This window comes from Danio rerio, chromosome 3, assembly GCF_049306965.1.
Source record: "Danio rerio strain Tuebingen ecotype United States chromosome 3, GRCz12tu, whole genome shotgun sequence".
NCBI lineage: Eukaryota > Metazoa > Chordata > Actinopteri > Cypriniformes > Danionidae > Danio > Danio rerio.
In genome coordinates, this window is record NC_133178.1 from 54914245 (window position 1) to 54940412 (window position 26168).

Below are 26168 nucleotides of genomic sequence, written 5' to 3' on the forward strand. Positions count from 1 at the left end.
AGTTTGTTAATGCACATGTGAATCTCGCTTCATTTCCAGAAGTGGAAACAAAACACTTTTAGCAGAACATGAAGTACAGTGTGTTGGCAGGTGCTGGTGATTAATCATTAGTATAGTATATAACCAGTGCACGTCAAGCGTGTGGTTACACTTTAGCTGCTGAAGAGCCAATCACTCAGCTATCAGCTGGAAACCCAGCTGCTGTGGCATGTGGGCTATGCTGGTAACTGAGACGTTCCCCTTCAGCGGAAACTCCGACGTGTGTCTTCAGACACTAATAGGGGAGTGTATGGAAAAAGCCACTGCAGCTAAGCCTGTCACAACCCTAATGTGAAGTTTGCAAAGCATAGCGTGAGCGCACAAGCATCACCAAGGGCACAACCTTTCAATGTCTCCTGAGCCCTTTATTTTCTATTATTTGGGAAAAATTTAGATCGGGGTGGTAAAAGTGCTTTTACCTAGCTAATAGTAGTCTAGGGACTATGGACGTATGGGCTAGCCCTATCCCCCTAGCACATGGGTAGACCAAGCTGGCATACTAGACATCGTTCTGGGCCTGGCAACCAGCTCCTCTGCTGAGTTGGGCGCTGGGAGCCTTGCAGGACCTCTCTAGGGTTCACCAAGTGGGGAATTCTCTTTGCAGAGCAGAATAAGTGCACGTATCTCTGGGTTAGGAGCATGGCGCAGCAAGCATTTCTTTGACACCGAGCATAGTTTTACTCTCAATTGACCAGGGTTACCCAGTAATTGAGAAGAAACCGCCTCCACTTGAAGATTATAAAATCTCGCGAATGTGTTAGGTGTCGCCCAGCCCGCAGCTCTACAGATATCTGTGAGAGAGGTACTACATGCTAACATCCAAGTGGAGGTGACACTTCTTCTTGAGTGTGCCCTCACCCCAGGGGACACGGCTCACCCTGGCACTGACTGGCGAGGGCAATGGTATCTACTATCCAGTGGGCCAACCTCTGACAGATAACAGATAAGATATGAGATAATAACAGATAAGGAGCTGCTCAGATAATCTTATATTCTGCATACAGATTGTATACGTAAAGGTACAAAGCCCGAACAGGACAAAGCAGTGAAAGGGCCGGGTCTGCGTCCTTTGTGCATGATAGTGGCTGCAGATGCCATGTGCCCCAGGAGCCTCTGAAATATTTTCAGTGGGAACACTTTATTTCTGTCGAGGATACTCATGCAGGACAGCATTAGCCTGTCATATAGATCGAGTCTAGCTCCAACCCGAAATAGAAAATGCTCCTCACAGGGGAAAGCTGACTCTTCTCTTGGTTAACCTGAAGCCCCAATTGGTCAAGATGCAGGAACGCCATGTTTCTCTGCATAATCGATTGATCCCGAAAGAGATAATTGAGTATGCGTATGCCTGTGAGTTGATGAGGCATTAGGGCACCCTCTGTGAGCTTGGTAAAAACCTGCAGAGACAAAAAGCCTGAAGTGCAGGACTTTGTACTGGAACTGGACAAAAGGACGGTGACGTGGAAGAATGGGGACATAAAAGTATGCGTCCATCAGGTCTATATCCTGAGGAGAGATGCATTAGAGTATATATAGAGATGATATAAGAGATCAGCTCTTCAGTGGTTAAAGTCTAACCGCTTGCTCTGCCTGCACTGGTTAAATATAATGGAGAGGAGTGCACACCCATGGAAAGCAGAGCATCCTGGGGATGAGTTGAAAATAAGAGATGTTTCTTACCTCCCTGGATCCTGTAATAATGCTTAAGGAGTAAGAGCATCCACTTGTACCCTCAGAGCCCATGGCGATATTTTAATTGACGTTTCAATGGTTACAGTGTTTAAATGTTTATTTTTGCAAAAGAACACATATGTTTTGGCATCTGGACATGGCAGTGTAAATGTCAATTATGACTATATTTCTTTTGATTAAAAGGTGAAAAGAGCTGTTTGTGCTCATGAGGGTAGGTCTCTTAGCTCTTAGCCCAGGGTTGTTATGATACTGAAATTCAATAACAATTGATACAAAAATTTTAAAAACGTCCATTCCTCTTCGGGAGGGCAACGTCAATGCTATGTGGAAACTTCCACTATGGAGATTTCATTAGAATCCAATCATCTGAAAGAGTATATAAATGGGCCAATGAAATGTCGATAGGTTTTCAGTGTCAGCATGCACAGCTGTTGCTACTTACAATCAATTTGGAATAAAAGTGCAGTGCGTGCCAAGCCAGAGGCATCCTTTTCACTTCAGATTCTTTCATGAAGCTTCTGAGAGAGTCAATGAGGGTTTTTTTTCCAGCTGTTATGACAGAGAGAATGAGAAAGCGGGCTGCTTCTCCCAGTACAGAGTGTGTGATACGCGGTGGCAGATAGTCGAACTGGGTTTCTTCCTTGCCTGCCGTTTTTTTAGGTCCAGTCCTGCAGAGCGGTATGTATTGTTTTGAATTTTCTAAAAGAGTAACATGGTCATGCAGTGCGTCGTTCCGACTGTGCATTTCTGGATGCAGTGGTTTTCTGTCCTTGGATGATGGGCACGAGCACTGCTTTTCATGTCTGGGGATCCAGAATGTTAATGTGGTGCTTGTGGGTAGTGCATGCCCTGACTGCATTGGCATGTCTGTTGTGCAGTTAAAATCGCTGCTTGCTCTTGCAAAAGGGCCACCCACAGCAGTTGTCCCCCTCTCCGCGGTTGGCACTCGGACAAATCTGAGGGTTATAGTGGGAGTAAATCCGCTCCCCTCAGGCTTGCAGACCTCTCATTGATAATTACACTGTCGCTTGACCTCTGCTCAACACAGAAAGACTGTGACGCATCACAACCACCTCTGAGCCCACCTGGAAGAACCCTCAGACTTTTGCTACACCGCCAGGGCCCAAACAATGCCCTATCCTCAGCTGGTGAACACAACAGCTCACAGTGATGTGTGTCGGGGGCCTCCTTGGATAAAAGTATCTTTATCAGATGTTTACAGAACAAGGAGGAACCCAGCATTTCTGTAGCTTTCTCTATTCAGATATGTGTTGTATTATGTGACAGAAAACCAAAGACATCTTCAGGCCGTATAGCAAATCATTTAAATCTGGTGTCTATGAAAAGTAAATCTAAGACTACTGTAGGGAAAACTGTTAAGGTAACTCTTTTAAACATCCGATCACTCAACAATAAGCCACAGCCATGTCACCCTGCAGCCCAAGACCAGATACTCACTGAAGCTAATCAGGGCTGAGCCTGGTCAGTACCCGGATGGGAGACCACTAGGGAACACTAGGTTGCTGTTGGAAGTGGTGTTAGTGAGGACAGCAGGGGGCGCTCAACCTGTGGTCTGTGTGAGTCCTAATGCCCCAGTAAAAGTGAAGGGGACGCTACACTGTCAGTGGGCGCCGTCTTTTGGATGAGACGTTAAACCGAGGTCCTGACTCTCTGTGGTCATTAAAAATCCCATGGCACTTCTCGTGAAAGAGCAGGGGTGTAACCCCGGTGTCCTGGCCAAAGTCCCTCTATCGGCCCTCTATCATGGCCTCCCAATCATTCCCTTCCACTGAATTGGCTCGATCCCTGTCTCTCCACTCCACCAATAGCTGGTGTGTGGTGAGCGCACAGGCGCCGTTGTCCTGTGGCAGCCGTCGCATCATCCAAGTGGATGCTGCACACTGGTGGTGGTGTGGAGAGACCCCCCTCATGATTGTTAAGCGCTTTGGGTGTATGGCCATACACAATAAATGCACTATATAAATACACATTACATTACATTTACATTACATTACATTTGGTCAATGATTTTATCAACACAAATTGCCTTGATTTTATGCTTTTAAATGAAACTTGACTAGATGACAATTGTAGCGCAGCAGTTCTGAATGAAACAGCTCCTTTAAACTTTGACTTTTTCAGTGTTTGCAGAGCTAATGGGAGAGGTGGAGGCATCACTGCCCTGTTTAGATGTCTATGAGTGTAAACAAGTTTCATTTGGTGACTATTTGTCTATTGAATATCTGAGAATAGCACTGAAAGGTGCTCCACGCATTTTACTGATCATTATCTACAGACCTCCAAAATATTCACCAACTTTTTTTGATGATTTTACAGAGCTGTTATCAATAGCAACCTCTGAATTTAACTATTTTACTATTGCTAGGGATTTTAATACTCACATTAATAATCCAAAAATCAATGCTGCAAAAGAACTTATGACTGTATTTAACACTTTTATTCTGACTCAGCATGTTCAAGGACCCACACACAAAGATGAACACACTCTTGATCTACTTATAACTAAGGGTTTACACATTTCATCCACTGTTGTTAAGGATGTTGCACCTGATCATTTCTGTATTTTCTTTGATATATTAATCACTCCAGTCATCGAAGACAGATCTGTCTCTATCAGAAAGAGATGCATAAATAAGAACACTGGCTTATTGCTAGCACCAAGTTTATTTGCAGACTCTGTTGATTCTCTCCTTGGTTTATTTAACTCTAAAGTTAAGAATGTCATAGATGACATTGCTCCTGTTAAAGTCAGGTAGAGGACTGGGATGCAAAAAGGACATTGGAAAAAATCAACAGCAGTTCAAATGATGAAAAGACTATGCATATGTGGAGGAAGACGAAACTAGTAGTCTATTATAATATCTATAAAGACAGTATCCATGCTTTTATGTGGAACTAAACACTGCTAGGCAAACTTTCTTTTCAATCCTTATAAACAGCAACATAAATACTGCTCATACCCTCTTTGCAATGGTAGAGAGACTGCAATTTCAATTCACGAAACGGCCTTCCAAGTTTACGGGTGTGTATCTCATCAGGGTCAGCCCTGTGCCTTGTCTCGTGAGAGAAGATTGCTGTCCTCCTTGAGAAGGATGCAATCTAGCTGGTCCCTCCAGCCGAGATGGAGAGCGGGTTTTACAGCCCGTATTTCATCATACCCAAAAACGAGCGGTGGGCTATGGTCAATCCTAGATCTGCGTGTTTTAAACTGCTGTCTTTACAAGCTGCCAATCAGAATGCTTACGCAGAAGGACACCCTCCGTTGAGTTCGTCCTCGAGATTGGTCTGCATCAATAGACCTGAAGGACGCATACTTTATGTCTCCATACTTCCATGTTACCGTCAGTTTCTGCGGTCTGCGTTTGAAGGTCGAGACTGGCAGTAAGTTCTCCCCTTTTGCTCTCTCTGTCTCCGCGGGCATCCACATACTCAATTATCTTGTCTGGCTGATTTAGCACTCACGGGATCAATTGATCATGCACAGAGACAGAGTGTTTCGGCACCTCGACCTATTGGGGCTTTGAGCAAGCTCGCCCCTGTGCAGAGCATCTCTTTTCTAAGGTTGGAGCTGGATCACCATGACGACATGCCTCCCCCAAGAGCGCCCCCAGCTGATGCTGACCTGTCTGAGAGAGTTCGACAGAGAAGCTGTGGTCCCACTCATATTATTTCAAAGGCTTTTAGAGCATATGGCATCCGCAGCTGCTGTCTCGCTGCTCAGGTGCTCTATATGAAACTGATTCAGCATTAGCTTCACGATTGGGTCCCAAGACGCGCATGGCACATAAGCGCGCTCCAGGTGACTGTCACTCTGCTGTGTTGCCGTGCCCTCAGTCTCTGGATGGACCCTACATATCTACAGGCTTGTGTGCCCCTAGAACAAGTGTCCAGGCATGTCATCATTTTGACAGATGCTTCCAGTTGTACTGGGAGGATGAATGGTGTGAGCATGCAACTGTGGGTCTGTGGTAGGAGCCTGGTTGCATTGGCATTTTAATGGCCTATAGCTGTTGGTAGTGTATCGTACGCTGCGCTGTTTTTACCGGTGCTAGAGGGGAAACAAATGCTGGTCAGGACGGACAGCACAACGATGTTGGCATATATCAACCGCGTATATCAACCTCTTTTATTGAAAATTTGGGTTCTGCCAGCCTGGAAGCCAGCAGTGGTGTTTTTAAAGTCAACCTTGTTGACTGTAGTTCTCGGCCCTCTGAGGAAAAAGCAGGTCCCCTCTTCTCTAGACAGCTAGTCTCAGGGTGGTCCATTTACTGGACTTAATGGCATAACGGATTATTGTACCTGGTGTCATCTAATGAGAGCACGGCCACACTCGAGCGAAGCTTGGAAAGAGCGCACTGTGGAGGAGTGAGGAGTCTGCAAGGCCAAGGCAACAGATAAGCATCCACTGTAACCATCAGGCCTGAATGTGTGTTAACCGACTTGTGGGGAGCAGCAGGGCTCATGCGCGCTAAGTCTTATGTGAGAGTCTCTGAAGCCAGACTGTAACACCCCATTCACACGGGGCGTCACCGTCAACGCTTCCCATTCACTTTGAATGGGTGACGTCAGGCTTTGCCGAACTGCATTGTGAATCCATTGGCGCCGCTTTTGCTTGCTGCAAAAGTTGGGACTAGCTCAACTTTTCAAGCACCGACAGAAGCGTCAGCCAATCAGATCACTGTATGCAAATACACCAGCTAGACAGTGGCCTATTGCTGACTGAATTTCATTTGCTGACGCTTCTATGATGATCACTTCAGCCCCAACTTCAGACACGCCTTCAGTCAAGCGTTAACGCTGAAGCCCCGTGTGAATGGAGTGTAACCGCTCACTCCTCATGCACTGGTTATATATTCTACTAATGATAATCACCAGCACCTGCGGAGCAGAGCACTGCCAACTCATTGGAATTCATTAGCCCGTTTTCTCACACTTCAGAGTGATTAGTCGTCTAGTGATCTTCCAGTGATCTTCTGAAGACACGTCGAAGTTCCCACTGAAGGACACTATACATTGGATAATTATGACATTTTTTTAATTATGAGCAGTTGCTAGACTCTTAATATATCTTGAATTCAATATGCTGCTAATTTTTTTAATTCACCGCACAAAACCGCCATCAGTAATGTCAGTCTTTTTTTAAGTCTATCTTGTTGACTGTAGTTCTCAGCCCTCCATTAAAGAAAGAGCAGGACCCCTCTTCTCTGGGTGGCCCGGATTCTCCATGCGGTTGGGGGCTCATCTGGTAGCAACCAGCGCCTCTCAGACAAGAGGAAACTTGCTCTTTTCCTGGAGGGGGGCCAGGCTCTTCATCCAACAGTGCTTAAATACCGCCATCAAACCTCAAAGAAAGAGCATTTTCTCCTTCCCCGGATGTGACTGTCTGAACACTGCCAGTCTTGGGCGCTAAACCTTCCAGCTTGCAGAATCAGTGCACTTTGCCAGTGGTTCACGAGATGTGGAACTCCCAGTGAAATTTCTCATGTACTGATTATATATTCTACTAATGTTGATAAGTGGCTATAGCTTGCTGTATAGACTCTGTATATTGATGGCTGTATAGGCTCTGGCCACAAGGGACTTGACAGAAGACAAAGGTTGACCGCTTTAGCATGCTTCACCTGGGGAATCACTTTATACCCCTAGCTGCTCTATTGTTAAGAATGGTGAGTGCAGGAACGCACGAGGACTAGGCATAAAAAGGTGCCCTCCATGCCTGCATGAGCTCACTGTGCACTTCCAGGATGAAGGGGACTGCAGCTTGGAAGGTTTGACCTTCTTCTTGGCCCCACTTAACACTCGTCTATTCAGTTCGGAGGTCGAGCTGGGGGAGAAGCTATCTCCAGCCCCACCTCTGTAGCAGCCCGGGTCCAACATGTCCAATTCCAAGTCCAAGACTTCACTGGCAACCCCAGAAAGTGGCAGTGGGTCCGAACCATCATTGGAACATGTTAGCCCACCCTCTGATGCAGTGATGGACATCTGGTACGCAGTGTCATCTAATGAATGTGTGGCCATCCTGGGGGATGCACCGCCAAACTCACGCAAAGCTTGGAAGGAGCGTACTGTGAAGGAGTGAGGGGTCTGCAAGCAAAAGGCAATGGATAAACATCCAGTGTAATCCTCAGGCCTGCTTGTGTGCTGACCAACTTGCTGGGAGTAGCAGGAGTGATGCACCCTAAGGCTAGAGTACTAAGGCTAGACCTCAGTTGCAGTGAGGAGATGAGCTGTCCGTGGGCACCTCCTTAACATTCTGGAGCATAATTCACAGCACAAAACCCCAACAGTAATGTAAGTTTGAATTGATTTAATTCACAAAAGTACTGTGTGGAGTTTGCATGTTCTTTCCGTTTTGCTGTGGGTTTCCTCCGAGTGCTCAGGTTTCCCCCACAAGTCCAAAGACATGCAATACAGGTGAATTGGGTAAGCTAAAATTGGTCATAGTGTATGTGTGTGATGTGGTGTGTATGAGTGTTTTCCAGTGATGGGTTGAAGCTGGAAGGGCATCCGCTGCGTAAAATATATGCTGGATAATTTGGTGGTTCATTCCGCTGTGGTGACCCCAAATTAATAAAGAGACTAACCTGAAAAAAGAAAATAAATGAATCTCAATGTCAAGAAATGCTTCTAAATCATCACCTTTTCACACGTCTCAATTCTGTGTGGTGTGGCATTATTTAGCTGACTCTGATTTTGTGTGATTTTGTCTTCCTGGTGTTTCCCGCTGTCAATGGAGCAGTCCGGCGAAATGACAAAGAAAGCTGATCCTGATTGGTCCTTGTGCGTGCATTAAAAATGCTGATTGGCTTACAGAAAGAAGCTTATAGAGCCAAGCTAGAGTTCGACTTTGTAGATAAAACCTTTTTTGTTTTTTTAAATAGAAAGTCTTAAAATGTAAACAACTTATAAAAACACATCACATAATGTAAATAAGTTGTCATTTTATAAGAATGTGAATAACTCGATTTTGACAAAAATGTCAGATAGAACATTATAATTTTAAGGTGATGAAATGTTATTAAGACAAGAGTTTGAGGGACTTTAACACATAAAAAATAAAGATTCTGCCTCATATTTACCTTTATAATTTATACATTTTATGAGTAGTTTAAGTGGAAAAGTTGTAAACTTTACATACTTCGCTTGTTCACAACTACATTTTTATTTGCACTTCAACTTTACTATAAAGGAACATAAGGGTTTGCTGATAGGTTTTTTTTTTCTTGTGCCACATTTTGTAGTTTGTGAAAGTGCACTTGGAAGTATACTCTCAGTAAACTACTTTATTCATAACTTTTTTGCTACCTGTAAATATTTTCTTTAAGTGAACTTAACATTCTTGTAGTTAACATTTTAGGGGTGCAAGCACCAAAGTTGCATGACTACTGTATTGGTTCAGATTTTTTGTTGTCATTATTTGCACAGCAATTTCATTGATAATTGAGTGAAAATAAAATATTAATCCCACACTGACAATTGTTGTTAAGGCCAAATGTTTAACATTTAATTTTCATTTTGCAAGATTTTAATATCAGTTTGATTGGCACATTTACACCAGTTTTTAATGTCAATATTGATTTATTTTCAACACCAATTATGCAAAGAGCTGTGTTTCTGTGTTGACAGCCAGTAGCGGCTTTATCGTTTTATTTTGTTATTGTCATCATGTTGATTTCTCTAATTGCAGATTCAAAAATAGCATCGCAGGAAGGATGCACAGTAAGTTTAATTAGTGCAAGAGCAGTGCAAAAGATGTTCATTATAAATGTGAAATATGACTGTACTTTTCTAATTATTCTTTAATTGTTTTTGAACAAGTCTCTGTTAGTTATTAACCAGCAGTTCATATGGTACCTTAAAGTGTCCTAATATTTTGTTGGAGTCCCCTACAACAGTTTTAGATTTAGGTTTAGGTCAGAAAATTTTATACAATTTTCATTTTATGTATTTAAAGTAACACTTTAGTTAAAGTATGAGCCAAATTACAAACGTTGAATTCTGCATTTGCTATTTTTATTTCAGAATCATACTTCTAAAGTATGTCTTGAAAGTCTTCTTGAGCAGACTGAGAACATTAAAGATAAAGAGCTTCCTTTAGATGTAAGTCTTCAAAAAACAATCAAATCTGTGTCAGTTACATATTGACTTACATATTTTTGCCTTATTTGCTCTTGTGAAATTTAAATGTAACTTTATTTATTTGATTAATAATTTAGACGGTGACCAGTCTTTTAAATATGGTCCTCGATGCTGCAGTAAATATTTCAGAGTCATCATCATCAGCCAAACCAAATGAACTAGCTTCATATGGAAACCGTGTGTTAAAAAACAATGAGGAACTTGTGTCCACATTAGTGAAGCCAACAAACACAAGTGCCAATGTCAGTTTTACTCTTGATGATGTAGGTAAGTGGAGACATATTGTACACATATTATATATGTTATATTGTATCCTGAGCAGTGGTAAATCAAAGGTGGACAACTAAAAAACATGACTCAGGCTTCTTTAAAAATATTTGTTACTGTTATAATTGGAGTCAGCATTATATTTATCCTTAGAAATATTTGTTGTCGCAGTGCCACACATGTCCAACGTCCAATGTAAACCCTTGGTCTTTTGAGATTCTGAGACCTAAAAAAGGTTATTTTACTATATAATGTAAAATGCTTACCTATAGAAAATAGACATTTTATTGATTGATTGACAAGATAAATATCTAAATGAATACTAGAATTAAAGTAAAGTGGCTCATGACTTCTTGTTTGTTTATAATCAGAGGGACGAGTCTTTATGGTTGGACCACATGTCACTTTAGGGCAAATCCCTCGACTACACACAACAAATTGCTCTATTGACATCGATCTCATTGGAATTGCCAAGAACAACAATGAAACAAGTATGTGAAGTTCTGTGTGTATTAAAAAGTAAATAAATATGTATCAAATACACTTTACAGCAGATGCCCAATCCGATTCCTGGAGATCTGCCTTCCTGTAGAATTCAGCTCCAACCCTAATTAAACACAACTAAACCAACCAAGGTCATGTCCGCACTTACATGGGTAATTTTATAAACTTTAAAAGTGTTTTCTCTGCTTTCCTTTTTTTCCGTCCACATGAAAATGCACTGTGATGCATGTTAAGGGCACACCGAACCAACAGTCGGAGATTGTGACACTTTTATGCTGGGTTTACATCAAACAGGCAATTAAGTATTTTCGCAAGAAAAATTCACACAAGGGCAGCATGGCGGTGCAGTGGGTATCACAATCGCCTTGTAGCAAGAAGGTCGCTGGTTCAAGCCCCGGCTAGGTCAGTTGGCATTTCTGTGTGCATGTTCTCCCTATGTTCACATATGCTGGATAAGTTGGTGCTGTGGCGACCCCAGATTAATAAGGGGGCTAAGCCAAAAAAAAAATTAATGAATGAATTTCACACAAATCAGTGCAAAAGGATGATTACCACCCTACTGTGCAAGCAATGCTGAATGCACAATGTGTTTGCAGCAAATGCACAGAATTTTCGCTCATTAACATTCTTCTGCATTTGGTGTGAACGGGACATAGTTTTTCAATCCCACTCCTGCAAGATTCAGTCTCATTCCCACAAAAATATATGATATATTTAATTGTATTATTTATTATTATATATTATCCACTATTATTTCATATTATTATTATTAATTATTATATATTATTCTGCTCCCACACACAAAAACCTGCAGGTATCCATATAATAGTTTTATTTTTACAGCTTTTTTCAGCTACTCAATTATTTGTTTCACATGCTTCCTTTTTGGATATTAATTGAAACAAAATAATAAACAAAAAGGTTTTGTTTTATTTGGGTTTAATTAAATGGATTAACGAACAATGACAATTCACAGCATAGAACTACAGCTAGAGCAGTTAGAAATAATGGACACTCATTCCAAACATTGAACATAAATTATCCTTATTTCTCAATAAATGAAAATAAGGCGATTTTTAATATTTAGCTTAAAAATAAATATAAACTGAATTAACTAGTTAAAAATGTAGGCCTTAAAATCATCTGTAAGTAATTTCTGTTTTTAGCCGTTCTTCTTGCTTTTATGCAGTAGGCAAAAAACAGGTCAATTGTATTTAGTAAATTTATTTTAAGATATTTCTATGAGAGTCCCTCGAGTAATTATATTCTTCTACAACCCACACATACACAAGAACCTTATTGCCCGCATCTATATTCATCCATCAAAATCGTGTGCCGCACCACCCTCAGTATGTTGGGCAATCAGAAAGGAAAAAGGTCATGAAGTCATGAGGCGAAACCACAAGACACTGTACCCGGAGTTTCTGAAAATGTTCATCCTGGCCAGAGTTTTCATAAGTTTGTGCTTTTGTGTGGACAAACTCCAAAACTGCATTGAAAATACCCATATCTATGTCGACCTGATTGAAAAAGTAGGAAGAAAGATCTCCATGAACAGGATTGAACACCCCTGCTTTACAGCTTTTTTTATTGTTGTTTGCATTTATGCATATGTTTCTGTCCCATGTGATCAGCTGCTGTGGTTTTTTTGGGCTACAACACAATGGAGAATCTACTAAAGGCCGACTTCTTCTATTCAACAAATGATACAGTTAACACCATGATGTCCTCTGTGATCTCAGTGACTCTTCCCAAAACGACCAACACTGCACTCAGCAAACCAGTCAACTTCACCTTCAGACACATCAGAGTGAGAAACTGAAATGTGTTTTGTAGCATCTGAAAACATCTAATATTCACTCATATTATTTTCTTGTTGGTTCTTGTTTCAGGGGTTTGACTCCAGTGGTTCGATGCACTGTGTTTACTGGAAAATCAGCGAGTGGATTGTAGATGGTTGTTCTGTGTTAAACACCAACAGAAGCTTTACGGTGTGTTCCTGTGTTCATCTGTCCACATTCGCTCTCATCATGCAAACCAGCAGCCATCCATCAGAGGTACGAGAACATTTCCAATAAGCTCTGAAAAGCAGTTTTTAAAAAGACTCATCAACATTTAGGTTTTGAATTTTGTTTATAATATGAAAATCCATTTTTATTGGTTTATAGGCTTATAACATCTGGCAAAGGGACAACCCATATAACCAGCCTTTGAGCGAATTTATGGTACATTTATGTTCTTGAGGAATGTTAATGTACACTGCCCCTTGTTGTGAAAAGAAACTAATTAAAATACTAAAACCTTTAATGTTGCAGCCACATTTAACTGAGAAGGTGAGAAAGTGTTCCTCTGTCTCCACCTCTGCCTGGGCACAGTGTTGGCAAATGCAGCTCTCACTGGGTTGGCAGTTTTGTCTGTATCGGCTTATCTCTATAGTCAGACTGTGAGCACTGAGCCTGTATTTGGTCATTGTTGTTCTTAGTTTACTGTCCTTTACTGCACTCAGATATGTTGCTGGTGTAAAATCTCTGTTTAGGTCTAAATAACATTTAAGTTTACTTTGTTTTCGTGCTGCTTCATTCCAGTAAATCAGACACTCTTCTTTTCATGTATTTATTATTTGAATGGGCTTAATTCTGTGCATGAGCATGTGTTCTGATGTAGCCTGCTGTTAGTCATATTTGTTGTGGTGGTTTGGATTTGTAGCTTCAGGACCATCTGAATAAGGTTCTTTTTATGTCCATTTCTTGGTTTTTGAGGGCTCTGAAGTGATAAGATTTGGGGTCACTTATTTTTGTTTCCAAAATATGATAATTTGTTTCTTAATATGCATGAATTGAGGATACTGCACTAGTTCTGCCATGCATGCATTACTGGGTTTGTTCCTCTGTACCCTGAGGATGCCCCTACAGAACTCTCCATGAAGGGTTTCAATTGGATTATTTTTCTCACTTACCAAACTTATGTTTGAGGAGAAGACCCCACACTTCACTCAATAGCTTCCTTAGTACTATAGGTTAAATCACTTACTGGACATTTTTGAGCCAGATTCAAACTGGAATTTTTATTTGTGTTAATTTTTTTAATGGCGTAAAAGGCCCTTCTTGCTTTTTCATTCAGCTAAATTTAGTTTTACATTAGTTCTTATTTTTTACCCAAGGTATATGTGTAGCTTTTGGCAGGTTTTAACTTTTGTCATACCAAGGGAGAAGCTGTGTTTCTTTCCCTGACATCTGGGTTTTTTCTGGAATATTAAGGTTTTGGTTTTCTTTAAGTTAACGATCAGGGCCAAGGTCTGACAGAAGCTGTGCAGGATATCTAGCTCCTGCTGTAGACCCTCTTCTGTTGGTGACAGCAGCACCAGATCATCTGCAAACAGCAGGAACTGTTAGGACTAGACATATCTGCTTGCTCCAGGAGCATTGCCAATTGATTGATGTAAATATTGAAGAGGTTGGTGACAGTGAAGAATTCTGTTTGCTTATTTTCAATTTTCATTGCGCACTGATTGTTCAAATATATTGTTTTTATAATGTTGTATATTTTACCACCAATACCTGATTCTAGAAGTTTAGACAGCAGATCTTCATGCCAAATTGAATCAAACACTTTCTGAAAATCTACATAGCAAGCTAATATTTAGTTTTTTGGTTTGATTTACGTATTTGTTAATCTAAAGGGTGAATCTGAGTCTGAAGGGTGAAGACATGGTCTGATATTCTGTAATTTGGCAGAAACACAATCTGACTTTTGCTGAGGACATTGTACTCTGTAAGGAAGCCTATGAGTTTGGTGTTGATGATGCAGCAGAACAGCTTACCCAGATTACTGCTTACACAGATTCATCTGTAGTTGTTAGGATCTGATTTGTCTCTACTTTTGAATATGAGCATTATTAATCCTTTATTCCATTTCCATTCCATTTTCCAGGAAAATGACCAACACTCAGAACCAAATTGAACAGTTTCATTATAGCCAATTGGAATTTGTGATATGTTTTTATAAATTAATTAAGGATACCATCTGGATCTCTTGCCTTTTTTTTGTTCATAGGACTTGTATTTTATCTGTTAGCGCTTTTTCTGTGATTAGGTAGTCAGATTTTGATATTTGCCAAGTACTTGCTCAGTAAAATAAAATAAATACTGAGCAATCATATATATATATATATATATATATATATATRTGTGTGTGTGTGTGTGTGTGTGTGTGTGTGTGTGTGTRTATATATATATATATATATATATATATATATATATATATATATATATATGATTGCTCAGTATTCATTTTATTTTACTGAACAGTTTTTCAAAGTGGTTTTCCCAGGTGTCTCCATTTGGTATTGTTAGATGTTCACATTTCTTTTTATTAAGGAGGTTTCAGAAATAGTTTTTATTGCTGTTTGTGGGTGTACTCTTCTTTTCTTATTGTGTTCTTTTCTTATCACAGTACTAAAGACGTAAATCTGTATTCTCTGGTTGTCTGTGTTTTTGATTTGATAGTTGTCTTAATATTTTTCTTAGTGTTTTACTATCAAAGTGATCCTTTTTCATTCTATTGTTTTGTTTATAAGTTTTCTTAATAGTGTTAATATTAGATATTGTTAAAATTATGAATTATGTAGTTTATGTTTTCTACAGCTAGATTAACAACATCTCCATTATCAGGATAACTATTTTCCATAAATTTATTCAAAAGAAACCTACAGTCTTCAATTGCGTTCCTGTATTTTTCAGAGCTGTCTTTTACCCATCTATAATTATTTTTATTGTTATACAATTTCCTAGATTGTGAAAATAGATTACTATTTTTGGTCCTTTTTATATAAAGTGTAATTTGGCTGTGATCTGATAGTCTACGTTTACACCGCAAGGCTTAGTGCTCAAATCTGATTTTTTTTTTCTCAGACCTGATTTTTTTGCATAATTGTTCACATAGCTGATCATGGTCCTAAACTGACCTGCATTTGCAAAAGTGCATTACAGAGAGCACAAAATGTCTAATTATGCACACGTGTGTGCTGCATGGGTAAGCACATTGTCAGATAATGCTTATATGTTTATTACCCTTTTCACAGACAACCGTGCTGTAATTCATAAACTGTAAATGATTGTTTTGCTACTACAAATGTGTATTTCGGCATTTGAGACCTAAAATAAGTCTCATATGATTAAAAAAAAAACACTGATCGTGTGTGATTCATGACAACCGCGGTGTGTGGCGCTGTGATCACCAGTGTAGTGAACTCATCAAGGGTTAAAGAGCAGCTGCAGACTGAGCTGTGAAGGTGGAGTTGGTTTATCTCAGTTTGCAGAGTTATTTAATTTTACTTTGTTATAAACAGCAGACACGTGCAGAAGGGGGGTTTGTGTGCTCAAGCACCTGCCCTTTTTTCTCTCTGAGAGAAAGTTCTTCATCCTTTGCACACAGATCCCCTATCCACAACTATCCAGTTGGATTTACTAACGATGAACTGAACGTGGGAATGTGCGCAGCTCCATGCCAGCTTTATGGCTGGCGTACGCACATTTTTTGTGCGAGTCTGTTTTATGTCCATTGGCGACTCCTAGAGGCAGTTGTGTTAAATTCCTCTCTAGTGTCTGAGCCTTGCAATGGCAGCTGTATGAGACGGGTTCATCTAGCAGGTATATAAGGTTTCCATACCATACAGTTGAAAAGCTAAACATTAAAGCACAATTTGGAGTGGTCGCTTTTTTTCCCAGTGTAATCTTAGCTATCTACTGCACGCACATTGCTATAAAGACACTATCTGAAGATGAATTTTCATGCGTGAATCAGAAACATTTCCATTCAATAAATGTGCAAATAAAATATGATGCACAAACTTATTAATGATTCCTACTTGTCTTTCTCGTGATAAATAGTTGGCAAAATCTGATATGTATCGGGGGAAAAAAGAAGAAAGAGTTAATCGGATGCTGGATTCGAACCGAGTTCATGCTCGAACATGTCAAAACATGTTGACCTGCATCTTACGAGCTGCCAAAGTAGAGTCATTAGCATATTCATACGGGGGAGGAGGCAGGGAGGGGTTTTGTGCTCGTGCATGTTGCGCTCAGTTTCACGTTCATTCGGATGTACAAAAGAATATGCGTGAGATTTGGCGTACACAGTGTTTCATACATCTGAATTTTTTTCTGCGTACGCAATGTTTTAGTATGATTTCCACGCAAGTCTTCGTATATGAGGCCCCAGATCTGTGTCTGTTTGAAGACTATATATGAAAGTGGCACAGATCTGACTTGAAAATATCAGATTCCATGTGGTTTGGGCTGTTCACACTGTCATCACCTGAGTCACATGAGGGGGAAAAAATCTGATTCGTGCCACATTTGCCTGCAGTGTGAACATAGCCATAGAGTTGTTAATGGTTTAACAGTGAATGCACTGAAAGAGAACAGATCTAAATTTGTGATCGTGTAGTCAACTATTGAGCTACTGAAAAATGAAATGCAGGTGTATCTCTCCAGAGAGTCTCTTATCAACCTGTTATTGACCAGATACAAGCCGAGACTTTGACAGAGCTCAAGAAGGAGCTTTCCGTTATTATTTATGGGCATCAGAGTTATTCCTAGAGACATTTACACTGTTTTGTTGATAACTCTGTCGAGATATGTACTTATTCCCATTGAGTTAAGAACCCTTTTCTAGCATTGAGATCTCCACATAACAGCACACTTCTCTGGGCCTTGAAGCGGATTATTTAAGTCTGGTTGTTCTCAAAGATGCTATTTTTTATAGTATGGAACGCTCTCTCTCTCTCTCTCTCTTTCTCTCTCTCTCTCTCTCTCTCTCTCTGACATTGATATTGTTGAAAAAGCCTCCATTATTGCAGAAGACTCTGCTACATTGTTCCTTACAGTTAGTTTTATCTGATATAATATATAAATTAGTTAAAAGTGCCAAGTAAAGGAAGATGGTTTTGAAACTGAAGTTAATTGAATTTGACACTCTTGTTTGTTCCCTCTTGTTTCTCTTATTTTCTTAGAACGACTCTCTGCTGAATGTGCTGAATGTGGTGTGTGTGATCGTGGGGCTGCTGTTCTTCAGTTTGGCCTTGTTGACCTTTGCTTTTTGTCAGTGGGGTCCTGGAGTGAATAATGTGGCCCGAATCAACATCTGCATCAGTCTGCTGTTGGCTCACCTTCTGTTTCTGCTCACACAACAGTTCCTCAGCCTCATTCGCCGTCAGCAGGTGAGAATGAAGAAAACAATTTGTACACCATTCTCTCATAGCAAACTAAAAGGAAGGGGTATATGGTAAAGGAGATGTTTATACAGTTAGGTTAGGTTATTAATCCCTTAGAAATTTTTATTTGCACAGATGACACAATTGATTGACACAGTCACACATATATCATTCAAAAACAGACAACAGAAAATGTCTCTGTTACGAACGACAACAACTGTCTTGAAAAAGACAATATGGGAGATCGCTAGATGACCAGTCCCTCTGAGGAGTAAGAAAACGGGTCAATGAATGCCAAATGAATTGGCAGAGCTTGGCTTCGCGGGTCCCAGCAATTAATCATTAACAGAGTACATCTCTCTGTACCTTATTCGGTCTCTGTTCCCTATTCAGGGAACGAGGGTTACCTTCGTAACCAAGACGTTCCCCTTCATGGGAACTCTGACGTGTGTCTTGAGAAAGAGTGTATGGAAGAGTGTATGGAAAACATCCCAGCAGCTAAGCCTGTTACACCTCTAATTTGAAGTTTGCAATGCATAGCATGAGTGCACAATGTTAGGCACAATCTTCTTAAGTGCCCTAAGCCCTTAATTACCATTACATGGGAATAATTTAAAAGAATTTAGATTGGCATTCGTAAATGTGCTTTTATTTAGCAATATGGACTAGGGATATTGAAATTACAACAATACGTTGGGAAAGTGTTGCAGTCTCCGAAGAGGGAGGGTGCTGTGGAGCTCAAAAAGGGGAGACTTGATGGTAGTAACAACTACTATTAGCTCTATCGAGGGGGAGTGAGGTTGGGGGGGGGGGGGGTGCTACATATGATAAGCTGGTTAGAGGGAGGGGAAGACATGTGTCCACTTGAAAAGAAGGAACACTCCGTGGATGAAATAAGCATATGGGATTGCCAATGGGGACCATGCATAGCTGGCACCAAACCCCAGCATGTGGGTAGACCAAGTGGGCATATCACATTAGGCAAGGAACCTGGCTCCTCCACTGAGTCGGGTGCTGGGGCATCGGAGGAGTTCTTTAGGATTCGTCAAACAGGAAACTTACTAGCACCACGGAAAAAATGAACGTATCTCTAAGTAAAGGAGCATGGCTCAGCAAGCAGTTTTTACACTAAGCTTAATTTCCTCCCGATAAACCAGGGAGTCGATGTATTAGGTGTCGCCCAGCCCGCAGCTCGACAGATATCTGTGAGAGAGGTTCCGCGGGCTAACCCCCCAAGACTGGCGACACTTCTGGTTGAGTGTGCTCTCACCCCCGGGCGGACACAGCTCACCCTGGCCTTGATAAGGGAAGGTGATGGCATCAACTATCTCAGTTTTGATACGGCACTTCCTTTCTTGGGCTGGGCAGTGCTAACCAGGCTGACAGAGCCTGAGCTAATGGCACCATCAGAGCAATCACTGAAATGCCAGTGGAGGGGCAGCTCGGGAGAGGAGTGCTCATCCCGGGATGCAAAACCGCCCAAGGAAGAGCTGAAAATAAGCCTTCCTCCCTGGATCCCACGATAAACCTGGACTGAGAGAAAGGAGACCGTTCTCTTGCACTCTGGGAGCCAGTAGCAATATAGACGATCGCTTTGAGCTGGAAGGCGGAGCATCCTAGACTGGCTGAGCTCAGGTATGCACACCCATATAAGGAAACTGCTCTTTTATTAGAAAGTGAGCTTTATCCATGTCCCTCATATCTGCCAGGATCAGCCAGAGGTGGTTTTCCTGGACCACTAGTGTGACTATTGTCTTCTCCAGGGCACGGGCAGCCGATTTGGTGGTCATGAGAGCATAATCAGTTGCTGTGCAGAGCTCATGCATCAAGCCCGGGGAAGAACCGTCATCCTGCAGCTCAGACATCTTCTCCGCTTGGTTGTAGTGATAGGTGGCCATAACATGCTGAGCAGACACAGCCTAGCCTGTAGCAGTGTATACCCTGGCCGTAAGAGATTCAGATAACCTGCAACCTTTGGAAGGGAGCTTGGGTGGACCTCTCCAGCTGGAGACTCCTTGCAGGCAAAGATTGACCACAATAGTGCGCTCCACTTAAGGAATTGCCTCAGAACCCCTGGCTGCTCCACCATCAAGGGTGGTGAGAGTGGGGGTGCATGAGGCAGAAAAAGGTGTCCTCCATGCTTGCGTTTCCTCACTGTGTGCTTCCGGTAAGAAAGGGACCGGGGGCTTGGCCTTCTTCTTAGTCCGGCCGCAGTGCTGGGGAACAAGCCATCTACAGTGCCATGGCCAAAGCAGCTCAAGATAACATGCCCAACATGACCAGTTCTAAAACCAAGGCCACAATGACAACCCCGGAGGGTGGCGGCAGATCTGGATATTCATTGAAGCATGCCAGCCCACCCTCCGATGCAGCAAAGGACATCACGTCCCTGGTGCCATGTAATGAGAACGTGGTCATCTCAGTGGATAGACCGGCACTCTCACTCAGAGCTTTTACAGAGTGCACAGAAGAGGAGTCCATGGGATAAGCCACCACTGTGATCCTCAGGTCAGCTCATGTGCTAACCGACTGGCGAGGAGCAGCAGGGGTGACACACCCTAATGCTAGAGTGCGCTGCGACCTCAGTTGCGCAATACTCAAGCCCTCGCAGTGAGGGCAAGAGCTGTTCACAAGCATCTGCTCAATATGCTGGACCCACAGACATGTGATACAGTGTTTGTTTCTGTCCTCTGGGGCAAGGACACCACAACATCAACTCACGGTTGGAAAAACATCTTGGACAATGTTGCTCTCTTAGGAAATCTGCTCCTTCGATGGAAACTGCTTTTTTTGCTCCACCATTTTACGCAAACATTTAAAAACCTTGAAAAAAGGGTCTAAGGTAAATTAAAATCCATATCCATCCTTTAAATTTATTTATATTCCAGCATCTTTACACGTGATTTTAAGTGGAAATAACAGCTGTTATAAAAAGATTCTTAAATCTACTCTACTTGTCCTTCCCTATATTGCTCTAAACCTATGGCCTGATGGGAGTACAACAAAATCCTTGTGCAATGGATGAGATGGAAAATGTAATTATTGTACAAGCTTTTTTTAGCCTTCTGTTCTCTAAAATTCATTCATCGATTAATTTTCCTTTGGCTTAGCCCCATATTTATCAGGAAAATAAACCGTCAACTATTCCGGCATATGTTTTACCCAGCGGATGCCGTTCCAGCTACAACCCAGTACTAGCAAACATCCATACACTCTCACATTCACACACACACTCATACACTACAGTCAGTTCGGGTTAGTTCATCCCATTCATTTACTGTATACTTCATGTCTTTGGACCGAGAAAGGAAAGCGGAGAGAACATGCAAACTCCACACAGAAATGACGACTGGCCGAGCCAGGACTCGAACCAGCAACAATTTTGCTGGGAGGTGGCAGTGCTAACCATTGAGGCACCATGCCACCCTTCTCTAAAAATATTTTGGAGCAATGTGTGTTGAACTCCAATAGCATTGGATGCAGTTTTAATTAGACTGGTTAGTCTGTTCCCACTAGACAACCTGATATAATCAAACAAAACAATAATAGAATAAGAAAGAACACTAAGCATACTTTAAAAGAATTTGTGTTCCTTAAGGAAAAGCAAGCTGTTTTTTTCACCTTTTTGCAAATAGCCTCATTGATAACTTCAAAATTTATTTTACTATAAATTACTGTGCCCAAATATTTAATGATTATTGAATAATTAATGACAGTAGGTAAAATAGTAATGGCAGTCTTTTCAAAAAAATCTATCAACATGTCTTTGGTCTTTGCAATATTTAAATTTAGAATTTGCACAGCAAGAAACAAAGTCCTCCACCAAAGGTCTAAGATATCTTCTCATTTACATAATATATTAGAAGATGAATATACTTCTACTATAATTACTATATAATATAAAAAGGACACATTCCTGAGGAAAACCTGTCAGTTATTATGGAAGCCTTCAAGTTGATGTAAACAGAGAAGGACCAACACTCCAATAGGGATGGGCGGATCAATCCTGAAATATATTATCAATATTTTGATACATTCCCAGTATCGATATTTACAATACTGGGAATGTACCAAAAGGATCGATTCTTATATAAAAGTATCAATCTTTTCTGGGGTTTTTCTTACTCAGTGATAAGAGATTTTAGAATATATTAATAATTATAGTGGCACATAGTATTTAAATATTACCTTAAATAGGAACAGAAATGGGTACTATATTATTCTTCTGCTGTATCTCTGCTAATAGGTCATTGTTAGCTCACTGCACAGTAGTACAGACACCACACACACCCAGTGCAGGTTGTAAAACTCAAGAGCTGTGGTTATCATCAATGAACGTAAACAAAGTATAATCAGGAGTTATTTTACTCCAGTAAATAATGAAGAGGCTTTGTGTGATACTTGTCACAAAACTGTTCCCCACAGTGGCAATACCACCAATATAACAAAGCATCTAAAAGCAAAGCATCCCCAAGAGCATGATGAAATGCAGCTCTTGCATTTCATCAAGAGGCGTGCAGAGGAGGTTTCAGCAGCACAGCCCCCAATCTTCCTGTTAAAGACAAAGTTCTTTGGCAGAATCTATTAAGAAATCCGGTCATTATCCAGGTACCAAATGGGAATTATTTTAATACAAAAAGTAGAGTCGAGTTTAATACAGCCAGCCAGTTTATATGAAGGTTAAATTTGATAAATGTCCATATGAACACACATACACACACACACACACACACACACACACACACACACACACACACAAAGTATAAATATTATATGCTAAGGGGGAATCATATATGATTCTTTTGTAATATTATATTATATGCATAATTTGTCCCCCTTTTTTTTTTTGATCAGTCAAAGAAGAAATCGTCTAAAGGAGAAAAATGTCAACATTCTGTTGTCCTTCACAAAATTCTAGAAACTGATTAAAATCAGAAAGCACAAATGAATGTTGCAGCTTAAATTTAGGATTCAATCCAAAGTTCTGCTGCCTTGACCTTTAAATAAGGTGAAGAAATTCTAGCCCCAAAGACATCTCTCGTTTAATTTGTTTATTTTTTTTTCATTCCAGTCTATTGACTGTCAAGGATTTTTTGTTAGGTAACTATTTGTTTTATTATATTTTGCTTTTCAAAAACAAAAGATTTTGATCAGTAAAAAAGCACACTCGAAAGGAGAGTGTCAACAATCATTTGTTTAATTAAATAAAACAATAAAAGGACGATTTTTCATTTAATGAAGCATGATTTTTGCATTATGTTATTTTTCGTTATAGTGCTATTTAGCCAATTATAATTATGTAGTTTTAATAAATGTAAAAAGGAACCATGTGTCTTGTTTTATTTAATAATAATGAAAATAATAAAGGTGATGGACATTTTTATTATAAATAACAACAAAATATTTCATTTAAGCATTGGTTATTTATTGGTATCGATGATACTTGACTTAAAGCACTTGGTATCAGATTGGAAATTAAAATATTGGTATCGCCCATCCCTACACTCTGAATGCGGAAACAATTCAAACTGTTTGTTTTTTTTAAAGTGAATTAACTTGCAAGGATTAATTATTTGCCTTAAGTATAACAGTGTGAGCTAGCAAAATAAACGCTGTAATGTTTGATTTAACTTTATAGAGAATCATCATAAACATCTCTCATGCTCCCTAGATGTTGTGTGAGGTGATATCAGGCCTTCTGCACTTCCTCTTTCTCTCCGGGTTTGTGTGGATGTTCATTGAAGCTGTGCTGCTCTTCATCTGTGTGAAGAACCTCTCCCAGATCAGCTCCCAAAAGAGGAATGTGCTTCGCAATATATTCCTGTGTGTGATAGGATATGCTGTTGCTCTGGTTGTGGTGGGCATTTCTGCGGCAGTGGTTCCCAAAGGCTATGGAAGTGAAAAGTGAGTTTACTTCAAATGATTCAGTTCTTACCACCTTCATTGTGCAGTTTGTGTTCAGTGTTCATTTGTCTGCATCCTTCTCCAAACAGATGCTGGATTAAAATGGATAAAGGCTTCATCTGGAGTTTTTTGGGACCTGTTACCGTCATACTAGCTGTAAACGTGTTTATCTTTTTAACAGGGCTTTTATTTATAAGGAAAACAATGTGATTAATACAGTTTTGTTTTACTCTGCAGTTAAACGTAATTCTCTTCATTGGCATCGGGGTCAGTTTGAAGTCAGCCTTCAAAAAACTGAACTCTGACGTTTCACAGCTGAATCAAACCAAGTAACAGACATTATGATTTGATCAATCTATACTAAATATGATGTGGATGATAAAAATTAACTCTTGATTCCTCTGTAGGATTATAATGTTTAAAACCCTGGCTCAGTTTGTGGTTCTCGGTTGCTCCTGGATTCTGGGTTTCTTCACTAATAGCAGTAAAGTGCTGGAGATCCTCTTCCTGATCTTGAACTCCCAGCAGGGAACCTTCATCTTCCTCATCTACTGCGTCCTCAATAAAGGGGTCAGATATCACACTCTAACATAAAGTCATCGCTCTTTGATCTGAATGACATTTGCTGGGATCATAGGGCTAAAAATCCTCTGTAAAAACTCTGCTGTATGAATATTAAACATTTTTAAAGACATTTTAACCATCTATTTAATTTCCAAAAATAAATATCAAATAGACATTTTGCAGATAGGCAAATGCTCTGGTAAATAAATATTCTAGATATAATAACAAATAGACATTTCCGTGTTCTACGTACTATCAGGGATTTTGCCATTTTCATCTACAGTATTAATCTTCAGAAAGTAATCAGTTGGGAAATAATATGTGTATATGTTTAGCTAGAGATTTAAATAATCTTTAATTATTTTCCAGATCAGGCAAGAGTACAGGAAGCTCTTCACATCTCTTTACTGTGGACTCAAACCCAAGAACATCAATTGGACCTCAGAAAATACTGAGGACAGCACAATTCAGGGTCTGCAAATGAAGTAACATTCTATCATTTTTTGCATATTAAGCATCCCAGCTATGACTTTCACTATCTAGCATCTCATACAGAACTTACTGTATATTATTTAGTGTCAATACTGTAATGTTCTGTTTTCATTGTTGAAAGTCATGATATCAAATCATCATATCAAATCTTTTTTTTCTTACATTTTATTTAAAACTCTTTGCAAAAACAGCTTAACATAGTATCACACAATCCAAATTTAGCTATTTACTTTTATTCAAAAGGAAAAGTACAGTGTCCATCGACTACCTCGTTGCCTTTGTTACCTGCAAGAAAACAAATCTACCTTGTTTTTTTTATAACTATTTTTCATAAATTAGTTGTTTAGCTGCATTAAGGGCTATGTACTATACTGTAAGGGATCTATGAGTTGTGCAGGAATTATTTAGGGCCAGAATTATACTGGAAATGATTTAACAATGGCTACTTACTGTATGTAACTCTCTCACACTGTAAATTAAAAGCAGTTTTTAAAAATATTGAAAATAAAAACTCAATTTTGGAAATTGATGAAACTTGTTGCATTATATTTTGTTAGTACCTGCACTGCAGGTATTGCAGTGGTTTGTTTAACATAAAAAAATTTGGGAACCATCTATCCCACACTCAATTCAGGCCCTGTTATTTTATATATACTATACAACAGTATTATATTATTTAAAGATAAAAAAAATAAGTATGTGACTATTATGAAGCTGTATAATATCCTTTTCATTATTTCGTACCGTATTGCTGTTTTCTCGTCCACATTCAATTCGCTATTGCTAAAGAACGTTTGCAAAAGCATTTAAATAAAATTGATATCTATTCCATCACATCTTTTCGCAACGCCTTGTAATGAAGCTAAAGGAAAGTGAGTGTGATAAACTTATGAAATCGTTTATCTTAAACAGTGTGTTGCAACTGAGTGTAAGATAAAACTGCAGGGAAGAACAAAAAAAAGTGTTTTTCATTCTGCTGCCTTAGAAGAAACTTTTTTGGTTCCCCAAAATGGTAATAATCTAAAGAAGAAAAAATGTACCTTTGTGAAATGTTAACATTTAGGGTATATGCAGGACTTTTAATTTTAAGTAACCCAGTTAAAGCTCTTCTGGTGAACTGTATGGAGTTATATAATTACCAAAATAGTCTGTTTTCTTTAAAAATCAACGATCTCCACTGCCTGATTGATATACGATATAAAGTGGGTCTCAGAATATGCAAGAAGCAGTGCATTATATCCCATTTTCTGCTCCATGTCTTTAAAATATAAAAAATATTTTACCCCAGTTTTTTCAACGGAGTTTCTGCATTGCCTGCTGAACCTGATGCATG

The 26168-nt window shown here is 39.9% G+C and overlaps 1 protein-coding gene across 1 annotated transcript in view; it reads left to right on the forward strand.

The window, feature by feature from the left end:
- Nucleotides 1-25364, forward strand: part of adgre13 (adhesion G protein-coupled receptor E13) — a 40903-nt gene extending 15539 nt beyond the window's left edge. Inside the window, exons 7-18 of the mRNA XM_073945029.1 lie at nt 9440-9471; nt 9775-9852; nt 9969-10158; nt 10530-10649; nt 12297-12472; nt 12555-12719; nt 17675-17881; nt 23547-23779; nt 23869-23935; nt 24017-24108; nt 24187-24349; nt 24713-25364. Of these exons, the coding sequence (XP_073801130.1) occupies nt 9440-9471; nt 9775-9852; nt 9969-10158; nt 10530-10649; nt 12297-12472; nt 12555-12719; nt 17675-17881; nt 23547-23779; nt 23869-23935; nt 24017-24108; nt 24187-24349; nt 24713-24832 (1643 nt within the window). The 3' untranslated portion in view covers nt 24833-25364. The remainder of the gene's footprint in view (nt 1-9439; nt 9472-9774; nt 9853-9968; nt 10159-10529; nt 10650-12296; nt 12473-12554; nt 12720-17674; nt 17882-23546; nt 23780-23868; nt 23936-24016; nt 24109-24186; nt 24350-24712) is intronic.
- Nucleotides 25365-26168: the final 804 nt, after the last annotated feature.